Here is a 27,535-nt window from a genome sequence, read left to right on the forward strand (position 1 = left end):
AGAGGTATCTCACCCTTTGTATCGCCACTCATGCTGTGAGAGGCACTTCTTTCGAGAGTTCCTTGGTAGAGCTCTCCATTCTCGTGGATGATCCTGAGACTGCGCGTGGGGGCACGTCCCCTGCCGCCTCTCTCGGATCGGGGTCCACAGGATCAAACCGAACCGAAACCAAATATTTCAAATGATTATGAGTAAGAGGTGGCAAGCCGAAAATTCAGTTTCGGTTCGGTTTTAGTTTAGTAAAACCAAACTGATTCAAATTTCAGTCCGGTTTGGTTTGGGGGTCGAATCGAACCAAAACTGAACCATTGCCACCCCTAACTATAACAGGAATGCTCTGTTTGGTTGCTTATTTTGGGAGGATTGTGGGAGTTTCAAATGCTTGATATCTTCCAAAGATCTCCCCAAAACATGTTTGGTTGTTAATTAGACATTTGACAACTAGACAACTTCTAAACATCATTATTGCATTTTATCCTAGGTGGCGCCTACGTGGCGGAGATGTTCCCCTCCATAAGTTTCTCCCTTTTTTCATCAGAATTGAGAAATTTGTGTGGGGAATTAGGAGAATCTCTCTTGTCTTATTCTCTCTCTCTTTCTCTCTCTTCCACCCTACATTTTGATAATTACACCCTACATTTTCCACTATTTTTCTCATGCAACCAAACACGACTCACAAATCTCCCTCCTAATCTTCTCCCAATCTCCCATGCTTGTTTTTTCTCCTTGGCTTCTTTTTCTCCTAATCTCCCACTCATCTACAAGCAACCAAATAGAGAAGAAGGGAAATGATATATCCTATCCTCCCCTTTTGTTCGCCAGGAACACTCCTGTCGGTGTATCAACGGGGCTGTTGTACTTATGTCAGAAGAATTCAATGCCCCGTGATTAGTATACCTTGTGACCACAATATAAAACAAATACTACAGTAAGGCCACATCACCTCCACTCTACATTGAAAAATCCACCGACATAAACAATGTAAAAATCACCCTCACAAATGATGGCCATATATATTTGGATCAATTACCAATGGGGGACAAAAATTAGGTGGAATTATCAACAGGACCCATGCTTTTAAGAAATTATCAATGAGGGACAAAAGAGGTATTGTCATTAAAAGCTGGACGAAAATGCCCTTTTCTTAAGTAACACATTTTGCTTTTCCAATTTTCCCTCTTCTCTCTTCTTTCCCTCTTTTTTTTTTTACTTTTCCATTTTCAAGTTGTTTTTTTTTCCCTACCAGTCATCTTCTTCATCATTTTAGCCACCATTGGAGGGAGGAAAGCTCGAAAACTTGAAACGTGAGTTCATTCCCATCTCTCTCTATATCTAGGTTTTGCTTTTCATTTGTTTTAGGTGTTTTGTATTTCTCCTTCTCCCTTTCAATGGAGGATGAGGAAGATGGATCGTACAGTAGAAAGAAAAAAATGTGAAAATGAACGAGTGAAAAAAAACAGGAAGTAAAAACGTGTTCATAAGGGACTTGATAAGCCCATTCGGAATTTGGTAACCCCATTTTGATACTGGATAACCCCAACTCCAGAGACTTGAAAACCCCCTTCCAAAACTCCAGTACCCTTGGGCAATTTTAGGGGACTTGATAAGCCCATTCGTAAATTGGTAACCCCATTTTGATACTAGATAACCCCAATCCCAAATACTTGAAAACCCCTTTCCAAAACTCTAGTGCCCTCGGCCAACTTTTAGGGACTTGATATGCCCATTCGGAAATTGGTAACCCCATTTTGATACTTGATAACCCCAATCCTAGAGACTTGAAAACCTCCTTCCAAAACTCCAGTACCCTCGGCCAATTTTCAAGGACTTGATAAGCCCATTCAGAAATTGGTAACCCCATTTTTTATACTAGATAACCCCAACCCCAGAGACTTGAAAACCCCCTTCCAAAACTCTAGTATCCTTGGCCAATTTTCAGGGACTTGATCACCCCATTCAAAAATTAGTAACCCCATTTTTTATACTAGATAACCCCATTCCTAGAGACTTGAAAACCCTCTTCCAAAACTCTAGAACTCTCGGCCAATTTTCAAGCACTTGATAAGCACATTCAGAAATTGGCAACCCCATTTTTTATACTAGATAACCCCATTCCTAGAGACTTGAAAACCCTCTTCCAAAACTCTAGAACTCTCGGCCAATTTTCAAGCACTTGATAAGCCCATTCGGAAATTGGTAACACCATTTTTTATACTAGATAACCTCATTCCTAAAGACTTGAAAACCCTCTTCCAAAACTCCAGAACTCTCGGCCAATTTTCAAGCACTTGATAAGCCCATTCGGAAATTGGTAACCCTACTTTTAAGAGTTACTAACCCCCTTCCAGAGAGTTGATAAACCCCTTCTGCTACAAAACTCCCTGCTTATAGCAACTCTTCTAATGGCATTACAATTCTGCTCATGATAGAAATAACAAAAGAAATGGATGTTGTTTTCATTAAATGTGCTTCATGGATTACATCCCAATTTGTGTATTACAAAAAAAAATTAAGTAAATCAAAAAATGTGTAGCCATCCATTCATGTATTACATCTACTTTTTCTTATACAACCACATGTCTTCCAAAAAAGTGAGTGAAGCCATCCATGCATTATCTCCAGAACACACCCTAAAAAAATAGCTTAAACCCTAAACAAGATAAATCAGAAACAGAGGAATGAAAAATAGTGGAAAACCCTAAAAACAAAACCTAAATACAAAGAGATAGATGGTAAGAACTCAACATTCAAGTTTTCAAGATTTGCCACCAACAATGGTGGCTGAACAAGGAGGAAGATGACTGGTAGGGTAAAAAATCAAAAAGGTGATAATGGAAAAGTAAAAGAAGAGGTGAGAAGGAAAAACCAAGGTTAAAACGTGTTGTAAATGCCAAAGGGCATTTTCGTCCAGCTTTTACTGATAAGACCTCCTTTGTCCCCCATTGATAATTTTTGAAAAGCATGGGTCATGTCGATAATTTTGCCTAATGTTTATCCCCCATTGGTAATTGGTCCTATATATTTTCTTCCAAACTACTTTTTTCATAGTTTCAATCTCACTCTTCTCCTTTCTCATACCAGACCAACATGGCTTCAACTTTAAACCAGTCCAAATCCTCCACAGAAGAAGCACAAGAAGAAGAAGAACCATTTATGTACGCCATGCAATTGACAAGTGCTTCTGTCCTGCCTATGGCTTTGAAGGCTGCCATAGAGCTGGAGGTGCTAGAAATCATAGCCAAAGCGGGCTCAGGGGCGAAACTCTCCCCTTCTCAAATCGTCTCTCAACTTCCCACTCAAAACCCAGATGCCCCCTGCATGCTCGATCGAATTCTTCGCCTCTTGGCTAGCTACTCCATCCTTACATGCTCTGTTGTCACCCATGAAAATGGCAAACTTCAGAGACTCTACGGTTTGGCGCCTGTATGCAAATTCCTAGTTCAAAACCAAGAGGCTGGATCCGTCTCTGTTGTCACCCATGAAAATGGCAAACTTCAGAGACTCTACGGTTTGGCGCCTGTATGCAAATTCCTAGTTCAAAACCAAGAGGCTGGATCCGTAGGCCCTTTACTGCTTATGAACCACGACAAGGTCTTCATGGAGACATGGTACGATGGGAAACAAAAAAGAAAAAAAATGTTTCAAGATTTCTTTTGTTGTGGAGATTTTTCATTGGCCAATGATAAATTCGCACCCCTTTTAACGGTAGAAAGCATTAAAGTCTGCCACATACTCTAATGTTAAAGGGGTGCGAATTATCCTATAGAGGGTACGAGCAAATTTATCTTCGCCAATTTTAGTTTTCATTTAATGAGTCATGAGTAGTAGTTTTGACTCTTCTTTTGTAAAGGGTCCTGAGATAATGAGTTATATGAGAAATCATATGATGAAGGGCTGCATAAACAGGTACCCATCATCCCATACTTTGTTTTTGATCCAACAGCACCTCACTTTTGGAGGAGCTGCTGTTGGGTCAAATATCAAGGGTGGTACTTCTGTCGTACCATATTTAAGTAGGGGCGGAGCTACATGTAGCATAAGGGGTGCAACTGCCCCTGTTGAGTTGGGCCAAACTCCTTAATATGCCCAACTCAATTGGACCTGCCTGCCCACGTTACGTAAAAATCCTGGCTCTGCCACTGCCTTAAGTGTTTATAGAGCCATTCATCATATAATTTCTTGAGTGATATATATGATTTTTTATTGAAACAGGCACCGCTTGAAAGACGCGGTTCTAGAAGGAGGAATAGCTTTCGACAAGGCTTTTGGAATGAATGTGTTTGAATATCCAGGCACAGATCCCAGATTCAACAAGGTTTTTAACAGGGGCATGTCCAATCACACCAAATTAACCATGAACAAGATTTTGGAGAGGTACAAGGGTTTTGATGATTTGAAAGTGTTGGTGGATGTGGGTGGTGGAGTTGGAACAACACTTAACATGATCGTTACAAAGTATCCTCATATTAAGGGAATTAATTTTGATTTGCCTCATGTGGTGGCTGATGCTCCTGCATCTTCTGGTACATATATGGGTCTTCTTTGTTCTTATGTTTTCTTATCTTCTTTTTGTTGAGAGTCATCGTGACTCATCCCACCAGAGGGGTTGGGCTGGTGGGGCCCACTAATTAATTAGAGTTAGATTAGGATTCTACTTTTTATCTTTATCTATTTTTTTTTTGATAAGTTAGAAAAGTCAAGTTGAATAGGAGTAGGTCTTTATTTTGATTGGCTACAATGAGTCATACGTAGAGTAGGAGTTTGCTTTTGTTTTTTTCTATAAATAAGAGAGCCATCCAACGTTATGTATTGCAGAAAGCAACAGGAAGCTTTTATTAAATAAAAAATTTCAAAGGAGAAGTTTCTCCCAAGCGTATGAGGTGCACATAGATACTTGCTACTTTGTTCTGCTCTCGTTTCTTCTTCTTTGTCGTGTGTGCTTGTGTGAGCTCTCGAAAGCATCAGTTAGTGTTCGTGGTTGTCATATTCCGCTGTGGCAGTTAATATTTTGTTGTGGAAAACTCATCAATTGGTATCAAAGCAACCTGGGAGATTCGTTCGTCGAAGTTTTGATCAAGGATTCGCTTCTAGGCAATCTTGATCTTTCACATCGGAAGGAGATAGAAGAAGATGGCCGGTGACTTGGGTTTCTCGTTTTCAAGAAAGCTCAACAACTCCAACTACGATTTATGGAAATCGTGTATGGAGTCGTATTTGCAAAGGCACGAGTTGTGGGACGTGACTAGTGGAGAAAGCACGAATCCGCCAACTGATGCCGGACAGAAAGCGAAGTGGAACGCCAAGGCTGGAAGAGCACTCTACACGCTCAAGCAATCGGTCGAAGATAACATGCTAGTTCGCATATCAGATGCGAAGACACCAAAGGAGGCATGGGACACTTTTGCAGGCTTGTTCGCGAAGAAGAACACACCGGCTTCAACTCTTGGAGAAGGAGATCGGAGACTTGGAGCAAGGGAAATCCTCAGTATTTGAGTATTTCCAAAAGATGAAGGTCTCGTGCAGAGAGCTCTCCTTGTTGGATCCAGAGAACAAAATTTCAGAAGAAGACTCTTGATCAACGGTCTACGACCGGAGTACTCAGCATACGTTGCAGCCATCGCCGGTTGGGAGACGCAGCCTTCTGTGGATGAGTTAGATAGTCTACTCATTAGCCACGAGATGGTGCTCGTCAAAACCAGATCAATATTTGGTTTTGACGAGCACCATCTCGTGGTCCAGTTCTTAACAAGAGCAATATTTGCTGGAATGACAGGAACATCTCTACTTGCAAATCCTATGACCAAAATATTTGCTCCCTAATTCAATAGCTTCATGCTTTCCTTTGTAAGCTTGCCGCCAACTGGATCATAGAGAACATCAACCCCTTTGAGATTTCTTGTCTTCAGGAACCCCTTCACACTTTCTATAATGCTGCCTTTACTTAAGTCAACAACATGGTCAATTCCCAATGACTTGAGAAACTACACTTTTTCAGCACCCCTAGCAACAGCGATGACAATGGCTTCGCAAACCTTTCCTATCTGTACAGCTGAGACCCCAACACCACCAGCCACACAAAAAAAAAACAAGCAAGACCCGACCAGAGCCCAATTGTGCCCTGTGAACAAGTACTACATGGGAGGTTCCAAATACAACGGGAAGGGCACCAGCAGCAACCAGATCACATCCATCAGGTACTAAAAATAGATCTTTCTCATCCGCAATGATAATTTCAGCGAAAGATCTGAGAGAAACCACCGAGTAAACTCTGTCTCCGATTTTAAATTTAGAGACATCAGTTCCGACAGATTCGACAACTCCGGAGTAATCAGAGCCATGAATGAAAGGGAGAGAGGGTTTCTCTTGGTATTTTCCAAAGATTTGAAGGTAATTTGCGTAGTTTAAGCTAGTGGCTGTGATTCTAATTCTTCTAGCAGTTGGAGAATTTAAGGAGGGGATAGGATGGGATCTGGAGAAAGAAATTAGAGAGGTATCGGAGATCGGGAGAGTGGGATCCCCGATCTGGTTGTAGATCAGAGCTTCCATGGAGGAATTGAGAGAGAAAAACGAAGAGATTATGAAAGAACTGCTAGGGTTTTGAAAAGGTAAATCCAAGATCCCATGTTAGAGTATAGCAAAGAAAGCTAATAGAGGAAGAAAAAAAGGATCTGCCGGAATTTACGCTCATCGGAGGAGGTGAATCGGTTGGAATCTAGTGGATTTTGATCGGAAAAAATGGGGAAAAGCTTGGATTTGGAGAACAACTCAGATCTAATGATATTTCAAAGAAAGGATAAGAAGAAACTAACCAAAATGTGACCGGCCGGAGTTAGAATGTTGCCGGAATTTGTAGAGGTTACCGGAGAAGAAGGTGAAATGACCAGAAGAATTGACCGGAGCTTTCTCTCTCTCTTTCTCAGATCTTGGTTGAAAATTGATTGAAACTGAATGAAAGTTATCCAAAATTAGGGAAAACTGAAATTAAGGATAGAGATGAGCAGATTTGAGCTTGAAATGTATGGATCTAGGGCTTTACTTGATCGGAGGAGGTAAGAAAGGGGTTTCGGATACGAAAAATTACAGATCTGAAGGTTTCATAGCTTGGCCGGATTTCGAGCTCACCGGAGAAGAATAATTGGCTGATCGGAGCTTTGCCGGAGACAGATGATCGGAACAAGCTCTCTCTCTCTTTCTGGAAAATGAGATCTCTCTCTGCCGATCCCTCTCTCTGATTTCATTTCTTTGCTATTCTTCTAGCAGATCTAGCCGGAGAAGATGCCAACGAACTAGGGTTTGGGTTAGGGTTAAACCCGATTTCTCTCTCTCTCTCTCCCTCTTTTCTCAGATCTGGTTTTTCCCCAAAAATTTCCGACGAAGATGAGAAACCCCTCCCTTTCTGTAAAAATGGATTTTTTGATTTTTATAAGTAAAAATGAGGTGCTGATATTGGCATTACTAACTTAATGAGCGCGCGGTTCATGCGGATATTTATAAGGCGTGCGAAGAAATTATGTCCTTTCTGGAATAAAATCGCCCTCCTCTCAGGATAAACTCACCCCCTTTCTTATTTACACTACGAACATCTCTTTGGTTCGTTCGCTAGGCAAACACACTCGGATTTCGACGAAATTTTACAGGGACCTTGGTGAGTCCCTAACCTAGCTAAAGGTGAAGTTTGGGGTTCTATCTCATTCACTTTATGGGGTTTTGCTCAAAATCAGAAGAATTAGGGCACGGTCAAAATGGGGTGTCTACAATGGTAAACCCTAATCCAACCCGTCTCTAAATCTCTCAACCCTATCCCAACCCATCTACCGAAATCGGGTCGGGTTGAGTTTGGTTGGTTGGGTTCACCTTGGGCCAAACAAAAAAATACAATGACCTAAAGAAAATCAAGTCAAAATTAGAGCACAAAGATGGGGTTCGGATGGGGTTGGCTTGGGTTGCCAAGGCCTCGACCGTAGAGTCCAGACTATGAACAATTAATGGATTGGGTACATGTACTTGGTGGACCAGCATGATATCCATTCGTTAGAAATTTTAATAAGTCTACACTACGAACAATCAAGGGCCTTGGTACATGTGCATGGTGTGCGAGCGTGGTATCCATTCACTGGTAGTAGTCAGTCAAGTGTGTCTGCTTAGCGGTTTTCATAAATTTGATGGAGTTGGTATATATCCCAACACTTCAGTGCGTCTGCTAAGTGGTGATTGCTTTTGTTAGGTTGCAGGGTCAGGGGAAGAAGATATTAAAAGGAGAGCTTTTATATGGTGTATGCGCCTATAGGCAAGAATTTTTCAAAAAGTACCGTACAGCCCATACCATAAGATGATCCAAATTGTCCATTTGATGGGCCACAATGTAAATAGGTTGCCCCCAAAATCATTTACTGAGGATGATCCCAGCCCTCCAATCTATAGAGGAACGGCATATGATGGAAACCTCTAGAGATTGGAGGGTTGGCATAATCCTAGGGAAATGATTTTGGGGCACAACCTATTTCAGAATGGTCGAATTCAAATCAATTTTAGGCCCTGTTTGTTTTGTATTTTAAGAACTGATTTTGAGTCCAAAACTATTATTGGACTCAACTGTGACAATTTCTTGATTAAGGGCAGATTAATCTATGTTTTGATAACCAAAAGCAATTTCATTAGTTTTGATTATAGCACAACATCACGATGAGTCAACTTAAAACTCGGATTTGTTGAATGAACTGGGTAACAGATTGAGTTAACCTTCAACAAGGAGAAAAACATCCCAACCAACTGGCAATTATGTGAATTTATTTATTTATTTATTTGAAATAGTGAATTTTTATAAGAAATGCAAGGCCACGACCAGGACGGTCATGGAGCAAAAAAGCAATAAAGAAGAACACTACAAGGATCACATAGCTCAATGAGGTAAGAAATCAAAAATCTCTAATGCCGCTCTAGACACTCCCACAGGATCTAGCAGGTATGCCTCTCCATTTGGACATTTAGAAGCGTTGAAGGAGATAGTTTTAGCTATCTAATTAAGAAAAGCTGGACTAAATTGGGAGTAGAAAGTGGCTCTTCTAATATAATTTCGTTTCAACTGTCCATAGAGACTTCTAATCTTATAGATGAAATAAAAGATATGTGTTTGTTTGGTGTTTGCTCTTTTTCTCCCGTTCTCAGAAGTGTCAACGATTTGGCTCTTCGTTTAGCCAAATTAGGAGCTTCTAGGGAATCATTTTATACATATCCCCCAAAGTGCACTCGTAATCTGTTCTTTTTTGATAAAATTGTTTTTTTTTTTTTTTTTGTATAAAAAAAGAAGAAAGAAAAACATGAATATTACATGAAACTTGCAGTGGATACTTCATGACTGGAGCGATGATCATTGCTTGAAACTTCTGAAGAATTGCTATAAAGCACTACCGGAATCTGGAAAGGTGATCATTGCCGAGTGGATTATTCCGGCAACTCAGGCAACGAATCGCGCTACTAACAATGTCTTTCATATGGATATGCTCATGTTGGCTTATAATCATGGAGGAAAAGAGAGGACCGAGAAGGAGTTTGAGGCCTTAGCTAAGGAAGCTGGGTTTGCTGGTGTAAGAGTTGTTTGTTGTGCTTATGGATCTTGGATCATGGAATTCTACAAAAAATTGTGATTTCTAACATCGCAATATTAGGAAGTATTTATCTATTTATGTCAGTATGCTGGAGAAACTTTATAATTTGTTGTAATTTTATTCCTAGGTGGAGCATGAAAACATGTTATGACTCTTGAATTGTTTTAATAAAGATTTCACTACAATGTAATGGGTCCTACCTTTGAAGAATTCGAACCGTTCAGTTGACAGGTCCTGCTTTGGATCTTCTGTAACAAAAACTACACTAATTATGCAATACTAACTTACGTACGACATCCATCTGTCAAATCCAACAAGAGCACCCTTTCGTCCCATTTATGCAAGAACATCCTTCAATTTAGCATTCCTCTTTCTGTGGATTGGGGACCAAGTTTTATTAGCTGTACTCTCTTCTAAGTCATATTGGCAGGGCAGAGAATGAAACCGAAACCGTGTTTACCCGAAACATTGCGACCGAAATTTTGAATTTCGATCGAAATTTTGTTTTTCCCCAAATTTCGGTCCGAGATTTAAGGAAAATCCCAAAAAATTTGGGATTTTAATGTTATTTAATATTCTACTGAAATTTTAGGACTAGATAAAATATTACGTTATTTGTTTCGGTGAGGACCGAAACGAATTCCGAAACCAAAATTTAAAACCTTGCTTTTTCCAATGTAGGATTTTTGCTTTTGCATGTAATCCCCAACAATCTCTCCCTTCCAACGGAAGCAATGTGGGAGCTACGAGCTCATCTCTGAGGGAATTTCACCGTCCTCAAAGATACATTGGGATCACCGAGATCTTCCCCAACCGATTTTCTCCATCACCGGTGTTACCACGCCCGGCTCTAATACCACTTGTTTGGACCCGGGTAGAAACTCATCATTAAAAGCTAGCTGTTAAGGGGAAGCACCATGTCCTTTAAGCCCAGCACATCCGTTCACTTTTCCGATGTGGTATCTTTGCTTTTAAATGGAACCCCATCCTAAAAGTCTTTTTCTTTACGATATGATTGGATGCGGATGCAAATTGTTCAAGGCACGACAGAAGTACCACCCTTGATATTTGATCCAACACCATCGTCTCTAAAACTGTGCTGCTCCCTGATCCAATATCAAGGGCGGGACCCTGAACAAGTCCCCTGGGACAATATCATTTTCAAAGTAAAAATAAAGTAAAATGAAAGATCCGATTTAATTGGAAGTGATATATCCACCCCTTCTTTTACTTGGGAAACCCCCTCTGGTGTATTTATGACACTAGAGGCAAGGTTTCAAAATTCGGTTTCGGAATGCGTATCGGACCTTTCCGAAATGAAATTTTGGCCGAAATTTTGAAATTTCGTTCGAAATCTAATGGAATATATTCCGCGGCAATTTTTTCTCCTAGTTTATTTCGACTCCAATTTCCAAACCAAAGTAATTTTGGCTGAAATTTCGGGATAATATTAGACAATTATCAAAAGTCCAAATGTTTTGGTGAAATCCCTAAAATTTCGGAAGATAAACGAAATTTCGAAATTCGGATCGAAAAAAACTACCGTTTTGTGCATGATTGATTTTGGTTTCCTTATCGACGGAAACCCCCGAAATATAGGACCGAAATTTCCGATTTCCGTCTAAATTTAAAACCTTGACTAGAGGGGACTGTCCCATTTTAATAAAATGGGCGAATATATCATTTTCTATTTAATTAATTTTGAGTCCAATTATCAGTTTTGGACTTTATCATACGACTACAGTGGAGTTTAATTATCAGTTTTGGACTTTATCATCTACCGGATGACTAGCGGACTATAACTAGGGGTGGCAAAATTGGCCGAACCGAACCGAAACCGAACCGAAAATTCAGTTTTGGTTTGGTTAAACCAAACCGATTCAAATTTTGGTTTGGTTCGGTTTGGGGATCAAACCGAACCGAAACCAAATATTTCAAATGATTATGAGTAAGAGGTGGCAAAATTGCCGAAAATTCAGTTTCGGTTCGGTTTTAGTTTAGTAAAACCAAACCGATTCAAATTTCAGTCCGGTTTAGTTTGGGGGTCGAATCGAACCGAAACCGAACCATTGCCACCCCTAACTATAACAGGATTCTGCTCTGTTTGGTTGCTTATTTTCGGGGGATTGTGGGAGTTTCAAATGCTTGAGATCTTCCAAAGATCTCCCCAAAACATGTTTGGTTGTCAATTAGACATTTGACAATTAGACAACTTCTAGACATCATTATTGCATTTTATCCTAGGTGGCGCTTACGTGGCGGAGATGTTCCCCCCCATAAGTTTCTCCCTTTTTTCACCAAAATTGAGAAATTTGTGTGGGGAATTAGGAGAATCTCTCTTGTCTTATTCTCTCTCTTTCTCTCTCTTCCACCCTACATTTGATAATGACACCCTACATTTTCCACTATTTTTCTCATGCAACCAAACACGACTCACAAATCTCCCTCTTAATCTTCTCCCATGCTTGTTTTTTCTCTTTGGCTTCTTTTTCTCCTAATCTCCCACTCATCTACAAACAACCACACTCATCTACAAACAACCAAACATAGAAGAAGGGAAATGATATATCGTATCCTCCCCTTTTGTTCGCCAGGAACACCACCTGTCGGTGTATCAATGGGGCTGTTGTACTTATGTCAATAAGTCAATGCCCCGTTTATTAGTATATCTTGTGACCACAATATAAAACAAATACTGCAGTAAGGCCACATGACGTCCACTCTACATTGAAAAATCCACCGACGTAAACAATGTAAAAATCACCCTCACAAACGATGGCCATATATATTTTATTCCAAACTACTTTTTTCATAGTTTCAATCTCACTCTTCTCCTTTCTCATACCAGACCAACATGGCTTCAACTTTAAACCAGTCCAAATCCTCCACAGAAGAAGCACAAGAAGAAGAAGAACCATTTATGTACGCCATGCAATTGACAAGTGCTTCTGTCCTGCCTATGGCTTTGAAGGCTGCCATAGAGCTGGAGGTGCTAGAAATCATAGCCAAAGCGGGCTCAGGGGCGAAACTCTCCCCTTCTCAAATCGTCTCTCAACTTCCCACTCAAAACCCAGATGCCCCCTCCATGCTCGATCGAATTCTTCGCCTCTTGGCTAGCTACTCCATCCTTACATGCTCTGTTGTCCCCCATGAAAATGGCAAACTTCAGAGACTCTACGGTTTGGCGCCTGTATGCAAATTCCCAGTTCAAAACCAAGAGGCTGGATCCGTAGGCCCTTTACTGCTTATGAACCACGACAAGGTCTTCATGGAGACATGGTACGATGAGAAACAAAAAAGAAAAAAAATGTTTCAAGATTTCTTTTGTTGTGGAGGTTTTTCATTGGCCAATGATAAATTCGCACCCCTTTTAACGGTAGAAAGCATTAAAGTCTGCCACATACTCTAATGTTAAAGGGGTGCGAATTATCCTATAGAGGGTACGAGCAAATTTATCATCACCAATTTTAGTTTTCATTTAGTGAGTCTTGAGTAGTAGTTTTGACTCTTCTATTGTAAAGGGTCCTGAGATAATGAGTTATATGAGAAATCATATGATGAAGGGCTGCATAAACAGGTACCCATCATCCCATCCTTTGTTTTTTATCCAACAGCACCTCACTTTTTGAGGAGCTGCTGTTGGGTCAAATATCAAGGGTGGTACTTCTGTTGTACCATATTTAAGTAGGGGCGGAGCTACATGTAGCATAAGGGGTGCAACTGCCCCTGTTGAGTTGGGCCAAACTCCTTAATATGCCCAACTCAATTGGACCTGCCTGCCCACCTTACGTATAAATCATGGCTCTGCCACTACCTTAAGTGTTTATAGAGTCATTCATCATATAATTTCTTGAGTGATATATATGATTTTTTATTGAAACAGGCACCACTTGAAAGACGCGGTTCTAGAAGGAGGAATAGCTTTCGACAAGGCTTTTGGAATGAATGCATTTGAATATCCAGGCACAGACTATTTCAAAAAAATATCCAGGCACAGATCCCAGATTCAACAACGTTTTTAACAGAGGCATGTCCAATCACTCCAAATTAACCATGAACAAGATTTTGGAGACGTACAAGGGTTTTGAAGATTTGAAAGTGTTGGTGGATGTGGGTGGTGGAGTTGGAACAACACTTGACATGATCGTTACAAAGTATCCTCATATTAAGGGAATTAATTTTGATTTGCCTCATGTGGTGGCTGATGCTCCTCCTTCTCCTGGTATGTATATGGGTCTTCTTTCTTCTTACGTTTTCTTATCTTCTTTTTCTTCTTCTTTTCATGTTGGGTTTGAAAATGAGTAGAGTGTATGATATGGTTGCAGGTGTGGAACATATTGGGGGAGATATGTTTGCTAGCGTTCCTAGTAGCGAGCAAGCCATTTTCATGAAGGTGAGTTTGGTTACTAGGGCTGGCAATTTCACCCGAAAAAGAGGGGATCCGCCCCGCCCCGCCCCGTTTGGGGAGGGGATTCCCCGATTTGAAAGGGGAAGGGGAATATAAAAATTCCCCGGTGCGGGGAGGGGAAGGGGAAGGGGATGGAGTTGTCCCCGCCCCGCCCCGCCCCGCTACGCCCCGCTAATCAATGCCATTTTTTTGTAAATTTTTAAGTGTTTTTTTTAAGGAAAACGACTAGAAACTCTGTGGATCGGCTACAAGATTCCCCCAAACATAAACTTAGCTTGTCTTTTCCTTTTAATTAGCTTCTGAGAGCATTTTGGGAACTATAATAACCTTTTCACAGATGTTGAAATAATAAAGACAAGCTGAGAGCCTGAGACGCTGAGTGTATGCAATTATCAAAAAATCGTAGTGCCAACAGAATTTTAGGGTTGGATTGCAGGTTTTAATTTTCAACAAGAAAAATTTAGCTACTAGAAATTTGTTTCATGTCAGCACTAGACTGAATTGCAATTAAAGAAATAAGTCATTTGTTGATTTTGTTCTCTTCTCCATTCTCATTTCTCATGCTCATCTGGGGGTTAACATGCTATACAGAATGAACTAATGAACATTATTTTGCGTGTGTGAGCGCCCACTTATGGACTTTTAAAGTTCATTGTGACTACTGAAATAGTTACTTTTTGCACATTGGCTGCCTGTTAATGAAGGTAATCCTGGTGCTCATTTCCTATTTATCATTCCATAATTTATGCAGAAAATTGCTGAAAGATGAGGTCCTCTTGTTATTTATGTTTGTTGTCTCATCCATGCATTTCTGATTTTGTCCATCTGTTTGTTGATCACATGAATAGAATCATAGCATTCATCACAATATTGTCTGTAATGGACGTAGAAGAAAGAAGCTCTGTTTGCTGGTTTGGTTGGGTTCCAAAGAGGGGCGGGGCGGGGATTTTGTCCCCGAAGGATGCGGGGAGGGGAAGGGGAAGGGGAAGGGGAAGGGGATTAGATATTCCCCGCGGGGAGGGGAGGGGGATTCCCCACCATCCCCGCAGAGGGGAAGGGGAAGGGGAGGGGGAAAATTCCCCGCAAAGGGAAAGGGTAAGGGGACCCCAACATCCGGCCCCGACCCGCCCCGTTGCCACCCCTATTGGTTACTTGTGAGAATTTTACTAAATTTATTATAGAAAATGAAATGGTATGTCCACCCCATCATTTTTAGGAAAAAGACAAACAAAAAGAACGTGGGAATGCAGGGAAAGGCGTGAAAAACTATGAAGAGAAATTATATTTATTTCCACCCCACTCTTCAGCATTTCCCAAGAAAAAAAAACCTTTTCACAGGGGCGTAATTATCACTTCTTCCAACATGCAAAATATTTTATTTTACACAACTACGTGTCGAATATAGGGAAATGATACAGTTACCCCTTTTTCGTCCTTGGGCTAGCCCCTTGTAGTGTAAAAGGACAGTCATAAATACACTATAGGGAGATGGCACTGGGAAGAAAAGGGGGCAAATACATCACTTCCCAAAATATATTTCAATATAAAGTATTTTAATGTGTATCCAATTAGTCCCTTAAGTATGTATTATCCACTTGCTTTTCATTTTATTTTAACTAGTAAAAATGCATGTGCGTTGCACGTGCGAGCCATTTAGATTGTCCTTTAGTATTTGAAGGGCTTGTTAGAGCTTTTTGGGAACTGTAATAACCTTTTGACAGCCATTTAAATAGTAAATACTAAAAGACAAGACGCTTTCGCGGAATATCAAAAGATTGCAATGGGGGTTTTATTTCTGTAAAAATGCAAGTGCGTTGCACGTGCCGCTTCAAAACAGTCAGAATTTTATTGGACAATGTATTTTTTTTAAAAACAATATATTCACTATTTCAGGTGTTCAGCGAAAAAAGAGTTGATTAAGGCAACCCACTGAATTTTATTGGACTGTGTTTTCCAAAAAATAATATATTTTCAATTTCTTATTTCCACTGCAAAGAAATATGATTTTTTTCACTATCAGATGTTGAATTAGAAATGTGAGAAATCCAAATTTCAATGCAAAAAGGGCTGCAAATGTGAGAAATCAAAATCAAAATCTTCTCAGCATCCAAACGGGCCCTAATAGGATTTCATTTTTTCAAGGAGAACTGAAGATTTATTACAGAATCTTTATATTGGTTTGAAATTGGTCTGAGAATCACCCATTTCCATTATTGTGAGTTTTCCTACTCATGAAGCATCCTTGTCTGTCGTCAAAGCTTCTGATTTCTGCAATGTCATTGATGAAATAAACACATCGAGAAAACTGCACTTAAAACGCCTTTGGGAGAAGCTTTCGCTTGACGCTAGCATTCCTCTTTGATCTTAACAAAACAAACATAAGGCAGTGCTATTAAAGCCTACATCTAAAATATGTGCATTCAAAAAATAAGAGAGTAAAATGTAAGTTAAGTTTAGGTGAAGAAATATTTTAAGAACAAAAATAGTTCCTCATGTAGAAGAAATAGACAGAGTAATTAGTCACAAAAAAACAAGTTTGTGCAACGACGACGTTATTGAATTTTTTATTATTTCTCACATCTCTTTTGGCTCAGAACGGCTACGTTATTGAATATTTTATTATTTCTCACGTCTCTTTGGCTGAGAACGCCGTCAGAATATCAAGTACGCTGTCGAATTTTCTGAGTTCAAACATGTGTTCCAAATGTATCGAGTACGCCGCCGGAATATCGAGTACGCCGTCGGAATATCAAGTACGTTGTCGGATGTTCTGGGTTCAAACATGTGTTCAAAACGTATCGAGTAAGCCGACAGAATATCGAGAACGACGCCGGAATATCAAGTACATTGTCGGATATTTTAGGTTCAAATATGTGTTCCAAACATATCAAGTATGCAGCCGGATTCTGGAATACGCCGCCGGATTCTGGAATACATAAAAATACTTTCACTTGTCAAGGATCTAACAGTCTCTGCTTATTGTAGACGACAACAATTAAAACGAACCCAACGCTTTTGTGGGTTCAAACATATGTTCAAACGAACAAAAACGATGACAGCTAAGATCAAATGCATTAAATCTAACTTTAAGATAATGATTGATGTTACTGTCATCATGTCAGAAGGGTATTGGGGTCTTTTTTCCACCCATTTTTTGAAGAATCACCTTTGCTAAAAAGATTTTGGGTGTGTACGGTAACACTTGTCATCCTCCCCTATAGAATCGGGTAGAAATGGATCTATGATAATCGAAGTAAGCGACTCCTAGTCGTGCCTCAGATTCTCATCCCTTTTTGAAAAAAAAAATGGCTTGAATGTCATCCTTTATACATGTTAAACATAGAGTTTGGAGAAATGGGCTTGGCGGGTCTAGCTTGTAGATTGCACAACTACCTTTTTTGGATCTTATTGCGTTGCATTCGAGCACCTACAAAATGGGCAAAAGCCATTTAAATTATGGTTGCGAACACCTCCAAACATAGCATTAAATCCATTGTCTCATGGATATGAACGGTTCGTACAAGCATATCAACACGCATGCAAAATGTTCAGTGGTCGGTCAATCTTAGATAATTTTGGCCTGTTTGGATTACAAGAAAGACATTGTTAACGGGATTTTTTTTTTTTTGAAAACTTTTTTCTTCGCACAATTTTTAGGAAAATGGTATGATTATAGTTGATCTAGAGGAAATCATCATACATTGAAACTCTTTCTAATTAAAAATTAGGATCGGTTCGAGTTATCTTTTCTGTGCATACAAAGAAGTCATAACTTTTATAAATATTTTTCAGTTTAAAAAAATTTCCAATAATCCAAAAGCCCCAACAATGAGCTTTTGTGAAAATCAACCTGTGGATTCGGTGTATAACCTGAAATCATCATTGTCCAAGTGTTTACATTCCAATGAGGGATTTCATAAAACACTGACAGGCATCCGATGAGGGATTTCATAAAACACTAACTCACATTACCTTGAAATGGGTTTGGGAAGGAGATGAAGGGTTGCAATATGGTTTTTTAGGTTTTGCTTGGTGAAAACTGATAGGGCATAACGAAGAAATTGATGAGAGACTCTAGAGATCTATTTAAATAAAAGATCCTGTTCGGGGAAATTGAAGAAAAGAACATCTAGAACCAAAATTTGTGATAGGAAAAGGCCAAAAAGAACCGAAAAATCGAAATCCTCTTTTATAAGAGAAAAACGCACAATCAAAATCCTCCGACAAAAAAAGAATTAATAATCCCTGTTTGAAGAAATCCCCTAAAATTTGGCCATCCTAAAAACCAAAACAAAACTCAGGATCCCTAATTAAAATCCATCCATTTAAAGGAAAAAAATGGAAAACAAAAAGAAGCAAGAAAACTCATCTTTGGTTCGTTTGCCGGAGGGAGAATAGCCCGGTTCGGAATCCATATATAGTTCTTATCAGTCTCCTTCATTAATGAATGAAAAATAAAAATAAAATATATTTATGTTCAAAGAGAAAACGATACCCAGAGCAGGACATAGAATATAAGCAAAAACAAAAGCATGTGACGAGACTTTGAGAGGAGAGGCGGAGAGAAGGAAGTGGTTGAGAGCAGTGGAATTTTCAGGAATGGAATCCAGCGAATGCCAAACGGGCAGATAATAGGGTTTCGTTTGGAGTCTTTGGACGGACATGTAAGAATCATTGGCATTGGAATTAACAAAAATAGCCATCAGAAATTGGATACATAGGGAACTTTTCCTAAAATACAATGAGATATAGAAAGAATTTAAGCAAAAGTTGTGAACGAAAGCGATAACTTTTGGATGTTCTCCAAGGGCAAAGTAAGTGACCGGGATGACAAATATACCCATGCAAAATTGAGCAGGGTGGAGACAAACGTACGGTATGGCCCGTACCATAGGATGATCCAAACAGTCCATTAGATGGGCCACTGCCTGTTGTGCCCCAAAAATAATTTTCATAGGTTGATCCAAACCCTCTGATCTATAGAGGATTATAGGTTGATCCAAACCGTCCATGTGACAGAACCACGGTTTTAAATTTCGGTCCTAAATTTCTATTAAATGCCATTATTCATTAAAAAAAAGTGTTACAAAATTTGACCGAAATCACGAAATTTAGAATTTCGGTTCAGTCTGAAATTTGGCCGGAATTTCAAACCAAATTACCAAATTTCGGTGGGGTCCGAAACGGTTACCAAAACCAAAATTTTAAACCATGGATGGAACACAACATCAATCGGTTGTGCCCGTAAAATCATTTCCATAGGTTGATCGTAGCCCTCCAATTGATATAGGCTGATCCTAGCCCTCCAATCGATAGAGGTTTCCATAATTGTTGTTCCTCTTCAGGTGCGCGAATCCGTCAATATTTTGCAAGTGTCCTTCATGAGTAATAAAAAGTAGTTCGTTCGTCATTGTCAAATGACTTTACCTCTTCTTGGTAGTTTTTTGTCGTAATTGTCATAGACAGGTACCATGTGTCGATACTTTTCGTATGTAGATTACGATTTTACCCTCAAATAATTTCTCATAGAGATAGATGTTAGATATCGGCCAAAATTTTGGAATACGGAATTTCGGTTCGGTCCGAAATTTTGAAAATTCGATCCGGAATTTCGAACCAAATTACCAAATTTCGGTTTTCGGTGACGAGACTTTGAAAGGAGAGGCGGTGAGAAAGAGGAGGTTGAGAGCAGTGGAGTTTTCAGGAAGGGAAACCAGCGAATGCCAAACGGGCAGATAATAGGGTTTCATTTAGAGTCTTTGGATTGACATGTAAGGGTCATTGGCATTGGAATTGACAAAAATAGCCATCAGAAATTGGATACATAGGGAACTTTTCCTAAAATACAATGGGATGTAGAAAGAATTTACGCAAAAGTTGGGAACGAAAGCGATAACTTTTGGATGTTTTCCAGTGGCAAAGTAAGTGACCAGGATGACAAATATACCCCTGCAAAATTGAGCAGGGCGGAGACAAATGTACGGTATGGCCCGTACCATAGGATGATCCAAACCGTCCATTAGATGGACCACTGCCTACATAGGTTGTGCCCCAAAAATAATTTTCATAGGTTGATCCGAACCCTCCAATCTATAGAGGGTTATAGGTTGATCCAAACCGTCCATGTGACAGAACCATGGTTTTAAATTTCGGTCTGAAATTTCGATTAAATGCCACTATTTATTAAAAAAAAAGTGTTACAAAATTTCGGCTGAAATTTCAGAATTCGAAATTTCGGTTCAGTCGAAAATTTCAAAAATTCGGTCCGAAATTTTGAACCAAATTACCAAATTTCAGACCAAAATTTTGGTTTTCGGTGGGGTCCGAAACGGCTACCGAAACCAAAATTTTAAACTATGGATGGAACACAACATCAATCGGTTGTGCCCGTAAAATCATTTCCATAGGTTGATCGTAGCCCTCCAATAGATATAGACTGATCCTAGCCCTCCAATCGATAGAGGTTCCATAATTGTTGTTCCTCTTCAGGTGCGCGAATCCGTCAATATTTTGAAAGTGTCTTTCTTGAGTAATAAAAAGTAGTTCTTTCGTCATTGTCATATGACTTTACTTCTTCTTGGTAGTTTTTTGTCGTAATTGTCATAGACAGGTACCATGTGGCGATACTTTTCGTATGTAGATTACGATTTTACCCTCAAATAATTTCTCATAGAGATAGATGTTAGATATCGGCAGAAATTTCGAAATTCGAAATTTCGGTTCGGTCTGAAATTTCAAAAATTCGGTCCGAAATTTCGAACCAAATTACCAAATTTCGGACTGAAATTTCAAAAATTTGGTCCGGAATTTCGAACCAAATTACCAAATTTCGGACCGAAATTTCGGTTTTCGGTGGTGTCCGAAACGGCTACCGAAACCAAAATTTTAAACTATGGATGGAACACAACATCAATCGGTTGTGCCCGTAAAATCATTTCCATAGGTTGATCGTAGCCTTCCAATAGATATAGGCTGATCATAGCCCTCCAATAGATATAGGCTGATCTTATCCCTCCAATCGATAGAGGTTTCCATAATTGTTGTTCCTCTTCAGGTGCGCGAATCCGTCAATATTTTGCAAGTGTCCTTCATGAGTAATAAAAAGTAGTTCTTTCGTCATTGTCATATGACTTTACCTCTTCTTGGTAGTTTTTTGCCATAGTTGTCATAGACAGGTACCTTGTGTCGGTACTTTCGTATGTAGATTACGGTTTTACCCTCAAATAATTTCTCACAGTGATAGATGTTAGATATCAGCAAAGGGGTTAATGGTAAAAGAAAAGGTTAAGGGCATTATTTTTGGACGTTTGCGCTAGGGTATTTATTGCCCAACATGAATGCCGAGAATACCCCTAAAGAAAATAAGAAATGTCAATGCAAAAGTATTGTGCTTGGCTGTGGGACATCAACAGAAATACTGAGAAAATGAGGATGACTTTAACCCCTTATTCACGCTTTATATATAGTATAAGGATTGTTAAAAGGGATATTTTACGACTTAGTTGTATGCGTTTATGAAATACAATCACGGAAATGTAGAAATATATTTTTTGCCAAGTCAGTGAAATTAAATGGGATATTGTAAGCGTCAACACACTAACCTTTTGGTGCATTTCTTCTTTTGCTATGTTTGGATTGGAGGAAAAATATTTCTTGCGGAAAATTTTTCCTTTGTTTTTCTTTCTTTTTTTTCATTTCCATGATTTAGAGGGAAATGATATGATTATGATTTAGTTAGATGGATCCCATTATAAATTGAATGTTTCCTTTAGTAAAACTTGAACCATAGTGGTTCGAGTTACTGTTTTTTTATTTTTTGAAATGGTAATTATTTATTAATGATAAAAAAGAGGTCCCAACCGAGAGGGCTGAGAGCACAAAGAGACCATAAGCAAATAGAAAGTTACTATTTTTGACTTGTAATCAAATAATGGAAAAACAAAAAAATTTTGATTTTTTTCTTTTCCAAACAATTCTTTGAATCCAAACAAGGCCTAAAGGCCATTGTTGGCATAGTTGAACGCAAATCAATTTTGGCCCTGTTCGTATTGGAATTTGAGAATTGATTTTGAGTCCAAAACTGTTTATTGGGCTCATCTCTGACAATTTCTTGATTAATGGCAGATTAGTCTATGTTTCATTAGTTTTAAGTATATTACAAGAGTAGTTTCATTAGTTTTAAGTATGGGACAACAGCTAGATGAGTCAACTTGAAACTTGGCTGTGTTGAATGAACTCCGCAATGAGACCTGGCAAATGATGTGAAATTCTTAAACTTTTTTGTACGTTTACAAAATAAATGTGTTCTTATAGAAAGAACCGCTGGATTTTTTATCGAGTTTCCAATAACTCGACCGGTTTAAGTAAACTTGGTTCACATTCGAGCTGTGTTCGAGTTTTTCTGAGTTTTTGGGCTATGGTCTCAGTAAGGAACTTAGGTTGTGTTTTTAACCATTATCGGCAGCACTTCTGCGATTTTTTCCCTTGTAGAGAAAAAAAAATACAACTAGTGAACGGAGTTTGGCAAATCCTACACGTCTAGTTTTTTCTAACTTCCGACTAGGGTGCAATTTGGTTCAGGTCGGGTTGATTCTTTGCTAGAAAATGGATTGGAAACCCGAAGTCAACCCTATTTTATATACGGTAAAAGCTCAACCTGAATTCCTAAAAATTGACCCAACTTGCACCCCTACTTTTGACTTTTGAGCGGTATTTATCTTGAATTTGCACTGAATTCTAGGAGCAAAGCAAAGTCGCTCCAAGTGATTCTTTCCCCATTTCGCCCCGCTCTGAAGTTCGGAGATCGAGAAAGCTTGAAGTACGGCGTTGGGCAATCCGATACAATTGTGCACAAATTTAACGGAAAAGATAAAAGTAATAAACAAGCCACAAGATGAACACCAAGATTTTACATGGTTCGGCCAAGCCTACTCCACGGACGAGAAACACGATCTTCCATTACGAGTAAAACAAAATACAAGGATTACAATGGATTAATCACAAAACCCAAAACTCGAAACCCTTTCCTTGTCCTCTCAACCCAAGACCGTACACAAGAGATAACCCAAGAAGAAACCCGAGAAAAGCCCAAGCGAATACTCAAGAGAAACCCGAGACAAAGCCAAGAAAAAACCCTCTTCCCCTTCTCTCTCTCTCTCTCTCTCTCTCTCTCTCTCTCTCTCTCTCTCTCTCTCTCTCTCCTAGCCTTGAGGCAGCCGACACACCTCACGCTAGCCCTCTTGTTTTTGTTGCACCTCTTGCCGTAACACCAAGAGAGATACACCTCTCTCTTGCAGCCGCACACCATTTTTCATATGATGAATAGCATCTTCTCTACTTAGGTTTTTCCAAAACCCTAATAAAAGAACTTCTATTTTGGCCTTTTTGCTTTCCCACCGTACATGGGAAATAAGGCAACTTTCCCAACAATCTCCTCCTTGGCTTATTTCCTAGCCACCTGAAGATTTTTCGTTGATGTTACCATTGGTCCACTATTACCGCAAAACCACCATTGGCCTTTCAGTACCAGCTACACACCCTCGAATCATCTTTGGTTCTGACTCTTCCTGATTCGATCCTGATTCGATCAACAGGGCCAATGCACATGTGTAGCTGACAACCCGTTGACTCATCCAGTTAACCTTGGAGAGGGATCTCGATCCATCCTCCCCAACGTAGGTATTGTCATTCAATTGCGAAAGAGACCCTACGCATGCACGCGCTACCATTCCGTTTCCAACTAGTCATCGAAATCTTGGGAACACTAGTCACTGTGTCCCCAACCACACCATATAATCCGCCACACTTCTCTCCTTTCATCAGAACCATACAGCCGCGTGTGATTTTCATGGCTCCACCTGCAGCTAAAAACCTACAACCCCTGGAGTCCAACCGGCCAAGAGACACTAGATTCCTTCGCATCTTTAGGACATACGCCACACCACCCAAAGTACGAATCACTGCATCAAACATTTTGATCTTTACGGTTCCAACTCCCATGACGTCACAAGTAGACCCGTCACCCAAGGACACTACACCTGCCCTTGTCTCTTGGAACGTATCAAAATATTCCCTCATGGAGCATACATGAACAGAGAAACCTGAATCTAGAATCCACTCATCATGAGAAGTGTGATTATCTGAGGAGACTGTGAGAACGTCTCCAAACACTTTGCTCGGCTCATCCGTCGCCACCACAATATTCATAGCACCATTGTTCCCCTGGTCAGCTCACTTTGGGCAATCCCGCTTCATGTGGCCATATTCTTTGCAACGGTAACACTGCAAGCTCTTTCCGCCGATCCTGGATCTTGACCTGTCCTTACCAGTTCCCATGTCAGACGACCTTCCTCTTTTATTCCAACCATGAACAACCAACCCATGCTCTTCATTTCTACCAAGAACAGGTTTCTTGCGCATCTCATTCAATAAGAGCGATGTTGTGACTTCCTCCAACTTTATCGTATCATTGCCATACAGTAAATCCGTCACCAGGTTGTCATACGAATAAAGAAGTGAAGTAAGAAGTAGTAGGGCCTTCTCTTCTTCCTTCAACTTTTCATCAACCTTGTGGAGCTGATCCACAAGCCCGTTGAACACCATAATGTGTTCCAGAAGATCCCCGCCTTCCTGCATATTCAGCCCTTACAATTGCCGCTTCAGATATAACCGGTTGGCCAAGCTTTTTGACATATAAAGCTTTTCCAATTTCTCCCATAATTTAGGCGCATCTTCTTCTTCCATAACGTTATCTGCCAGACATAGTCGAATCGTGCTGACCGCCTTCGACTCAATGTCTTCCCACTCGGCATCCGTCATCTTTTCCGGCTTTCCATCCTTTCCCTTCAACTCCTTAGCAAAGCCCTGCTGAACTAGGATGTCCTTCACCCTCATCTGCCATAGAGTGAAACTGTCATTTCCGTCAAATCTGTCGATATTGAACTGAGTAGAACTTAATTTTACCGCCATCTCAGATTACTTTGCACTTCTTGGTGTAGCGCTCCACCTCGAAAAAGAATCTTTATTGGATACTCTTTCTACTCCAAAAAATCGCTCTAACCACGATCCAACCACAACACCCACGATCACTCCACCCGGCCTTGACGATCGCTCAACCTGAGCTCTGATACCACTTGTTGAGAAAATCAGCCAGGCAATCCGATCCGATCGTGCACAATTTTAACGGAAAAGATAAAAGTACTAAACAAGCCACAAGATAAACACCAAGATTTTACGTGGTTCGGCCAAGCCTACTCCACGGGCGAGAAACACGATCTTCCACTATGAGAAAAACAAAATACAAGGATTACAATGGATTAATCACAAAACCCAAAACTCGCAACCCTTTCCTTGTCCTCTTAACCCAAGACCGTACACAAGAGATAACTCAAGAAGAAACCCGAGAAAAGCCTAAGAGAATACCCAAGAGAAACCCGAGACAAAGCCAAGAAGAAACCTCTCTCTCTCTCTCTCTCTCTCTCTCTCTCTCTCTCTCTCTCTCTCTCTCTCTCTCTCTCTCTCTCTCTCCTAGCGTTGCGGCAGGCGACACACCTCACGGTAGCCCTCTTGTTTTTGCCGCACCTCTTGCCGTAACACCAAGAGAGATACACCTCTCTCTTGCAGCCACACACCACTTTTTGTATGATGAATAGCATCTTCTATACTTGGGTTTCTTCAAAACCCTAATAAAAGAACTTTCTGTTTTGGCGGCCTTCTTGCTTTCCCACCGTACATGGGAAATAAGGCAACTTTCCCAACAGTTCTAATCATTGATATTGTTAGAGGGCGCATTTTATATCAAGTATTAGAAAGTATTAATTATTGGATACGTGTTGTCCGTCACTGTCACCCCCTTCTCCTAATAACTTGGTATTTTCTCCATCCAACGCTATGTCCTTGTCCAACGCGCGTTACTGGTGCACTAGTTTTTTTGCATACGTACTGAGTCCATGGCTGTTGCGACGACCACAACAGATTCTACTGAAGAGAATATTTTCTATGCACCTTCATTTAGTATGTATTTAATTTGAACAACATTAAACTTTGCCTACATGTTTGAGTAGTGTTTCCTAAGAAAGTACTCTCTTATATTTATATCACTGAATTTTTCTATCAAGTATTATAAATAAGAGTGTAAATTTCCACCATACGAACGATGTTGGTTCCTGATATGAGAATATGATGTAAGAGATTATAAATTAATTATTAGAGAGTCCCATGCTGTGTACACTTTTAGCTATCTATTTAAGAAAAGTATAATTGATTAAAGAGATTCTCATGAAACTTGCAGTGGATACTTCATGAGTGGAGCGATGATCACTGTTTGAAACTTCTGAAGAATTGCTATAAAGCGCTACCAGAATCTGGAAAGGTAATCATCGCTGAGTGGATTGCTCCGGTCATTCCCGCAAAGGATTGTGCAACTAACTATGTTTTTCAAATGGATATGCTCATGTTGGCTTATAATCCTGGAGGAAAAGAGAGGACAAAGGAGGAGCTCGAAGCCTTAGCTAAGGAAGCTGGGTTTGCTGGTGTTAGAGTTGTGTGTTGCGCTTATGGGACTTGGATCATGGAATTCTACAAGAACAATTGATTTCTAACATTGCTATATTACAAAGTATCTTTCTCTTTATGACTTTGCGCTTGAGAAACTTTATAAATTGTTGTTGTAATTTAATTCCTTAATGGAAGATGAAAACATGTTATCCCTCTTGTTTTAATAAGGATTTCGGGGTTTATATTTCATTTACCTCTAGTTTCTGTTTATTTTTAGTCCAATAATCAGTTTTATACTGACAATCAGTTCTCAAAATAGGGGGAACAAACAGAGCCAGAGTGTGTACTTTTTTTGCATCTCGACTACATTCTAGAACAGTATAAGGGGTGCCCACTACAATATAGTGGGTCCTACCTTCGATTAATCCGAACAGCACATTTGATAGATCTAGGCAATCTCCTTGAAAGCTAGGGGTGTCAATGGACCCAGACAGTCTCATGGACTATCCGAATCCGAAGTTAAATGGACAGGACCTAGACATACTAATCGGATCCGGACAACTCATAACAGCCCACGGGATAGTCTTAAATCCGATATTGTTATAGTATTTTACAAAAATACCCTTCAATTTTTATAACATTAAGTATTATTTTAACGTATTTTAGTAAAGATAAGCCATATCCATTTTTTGAGTTATTTCTATTTTCAGTATATCATCATCATTGTCTCAAATCTTGAGTTGCCCTTTTCTCTACCTTCTCTAACCATTGATTCTAAGTCCCTAATCCCCTCTGTCGTCGATGTTGCAACTCCGATGGACGGTCGGATTTGAAATGGATTGTGACATAGACATGGGAAGTAGGATCGGAAGAACTCTCCGAATCCGATCCGACCTCGAGATTTGAATGGATCGTTGACACCTTTGTTGAAAGCTATTGGCGGCTGCATTTTTCACGACAACAACCATACAAGCTCATTTTTCAGCATATTTTGTCTTATTCATTTAATTTATCTGAGTTGAGATGG

At 39.8% G+C, this 27,535-nt stretch overlaps 1 protein-coding gene and 2 pseudogenes across 2 annotated transcripts; 2 read left to right on the forward strand and 1 right to left on the reverse strand.

Moving 5' to 3' along the window:
* Positions 1 to 3,085: 3,085 nt before the first annotated feature.
* Positions 3,086 to 9,768, forward strand: LOC143887976 (caffeic acid 3-O-methyltransferase-like). The gene is made up of 6 exons (XM_077392236.1): positions 3,086 to 3,453; positions 3,550 to 3,608; positions 4,213 to 4,523; positions 7,029 to 7,049; positions 7,205 to 7,240; positions 9,334 to 9,768. The coding sequence occupies exons 1-6, from the start codon at positions 3,088 to 3,090 to the stop codon at positions 9,642 to 9,644; spliced, it is 1,104 nt and encodes a 367-aa protein (XP_077248351.1). The 5' UTR covers positions 3,086 to 3,087; the 3' UTR covers positions 9,645 to 9,768.
* On the reverse strand, positions 5,319 to 6,828 carry LOC143887900 (uncharacterized; annotated as a pseudogene).
* A 2,265-nt stretch (positions 9,769 to 12,033) lies between the features above and the next one.
* On the forward strand, positions 12,034 to 26,757 carry LOC143887253 (caffeic acid 3-O-methyltransferase-like; annotated as a pseudogene). Its single transcript, XR_013254108.1, has 4 exons — positions 12,034 to 12,884; positions 13,489 to 13,827; positions 13,931 to 13,998; positions 26,303 to 26,757. The product of XR_013254108.1 is annotated as a caffeic acid 3-O-methyltransferase-like (transcript).
* The last annotated feature ends 778 nt before the right edge of the window (positions 26,758 to 27,535 follow it).

Source organism: Tasmannia lanceolata, unplaced genomic scaffold, assembly GCF_043159265.1.
Source record: "Tasmannia lanceolata isolate RefF3 unplaced genomic scaffold, GAP_Taslan_0.1 ptg000012l, whole genome shotgun sequence".
In the NCBI taxonomy this organism is placed as follows: Eukaryota; Viridiplantae; Streptophyta; class Magnoliopsida; order Canellales; family Winteraceae; genus Tasmannia; species Tasmannia lanceolata.

Coding starts and splice junctions, on each gene's coding strand:
- LOC143887976 (XM_077392236.1), top strand. CDS start 3,088: ATGGCTTCAACTTTAAACCAGTCCAAATCCTCCACAGAAGAAGCACAA. Junction 4,524..7,028: donor TGATGCTCCTGCATCTTCTG/GTACATATATGG, acceptor GTATGGATCTAG/GGCTTTACTTGATCGGAGGA. Junction 7,050..7,204: donor GCTTTACTTGATCGGAGGAG/GTAAGAAAGGGG, acceptor CTGGAAAATGAG/ATCTCTCTCTGCCGATCCCT.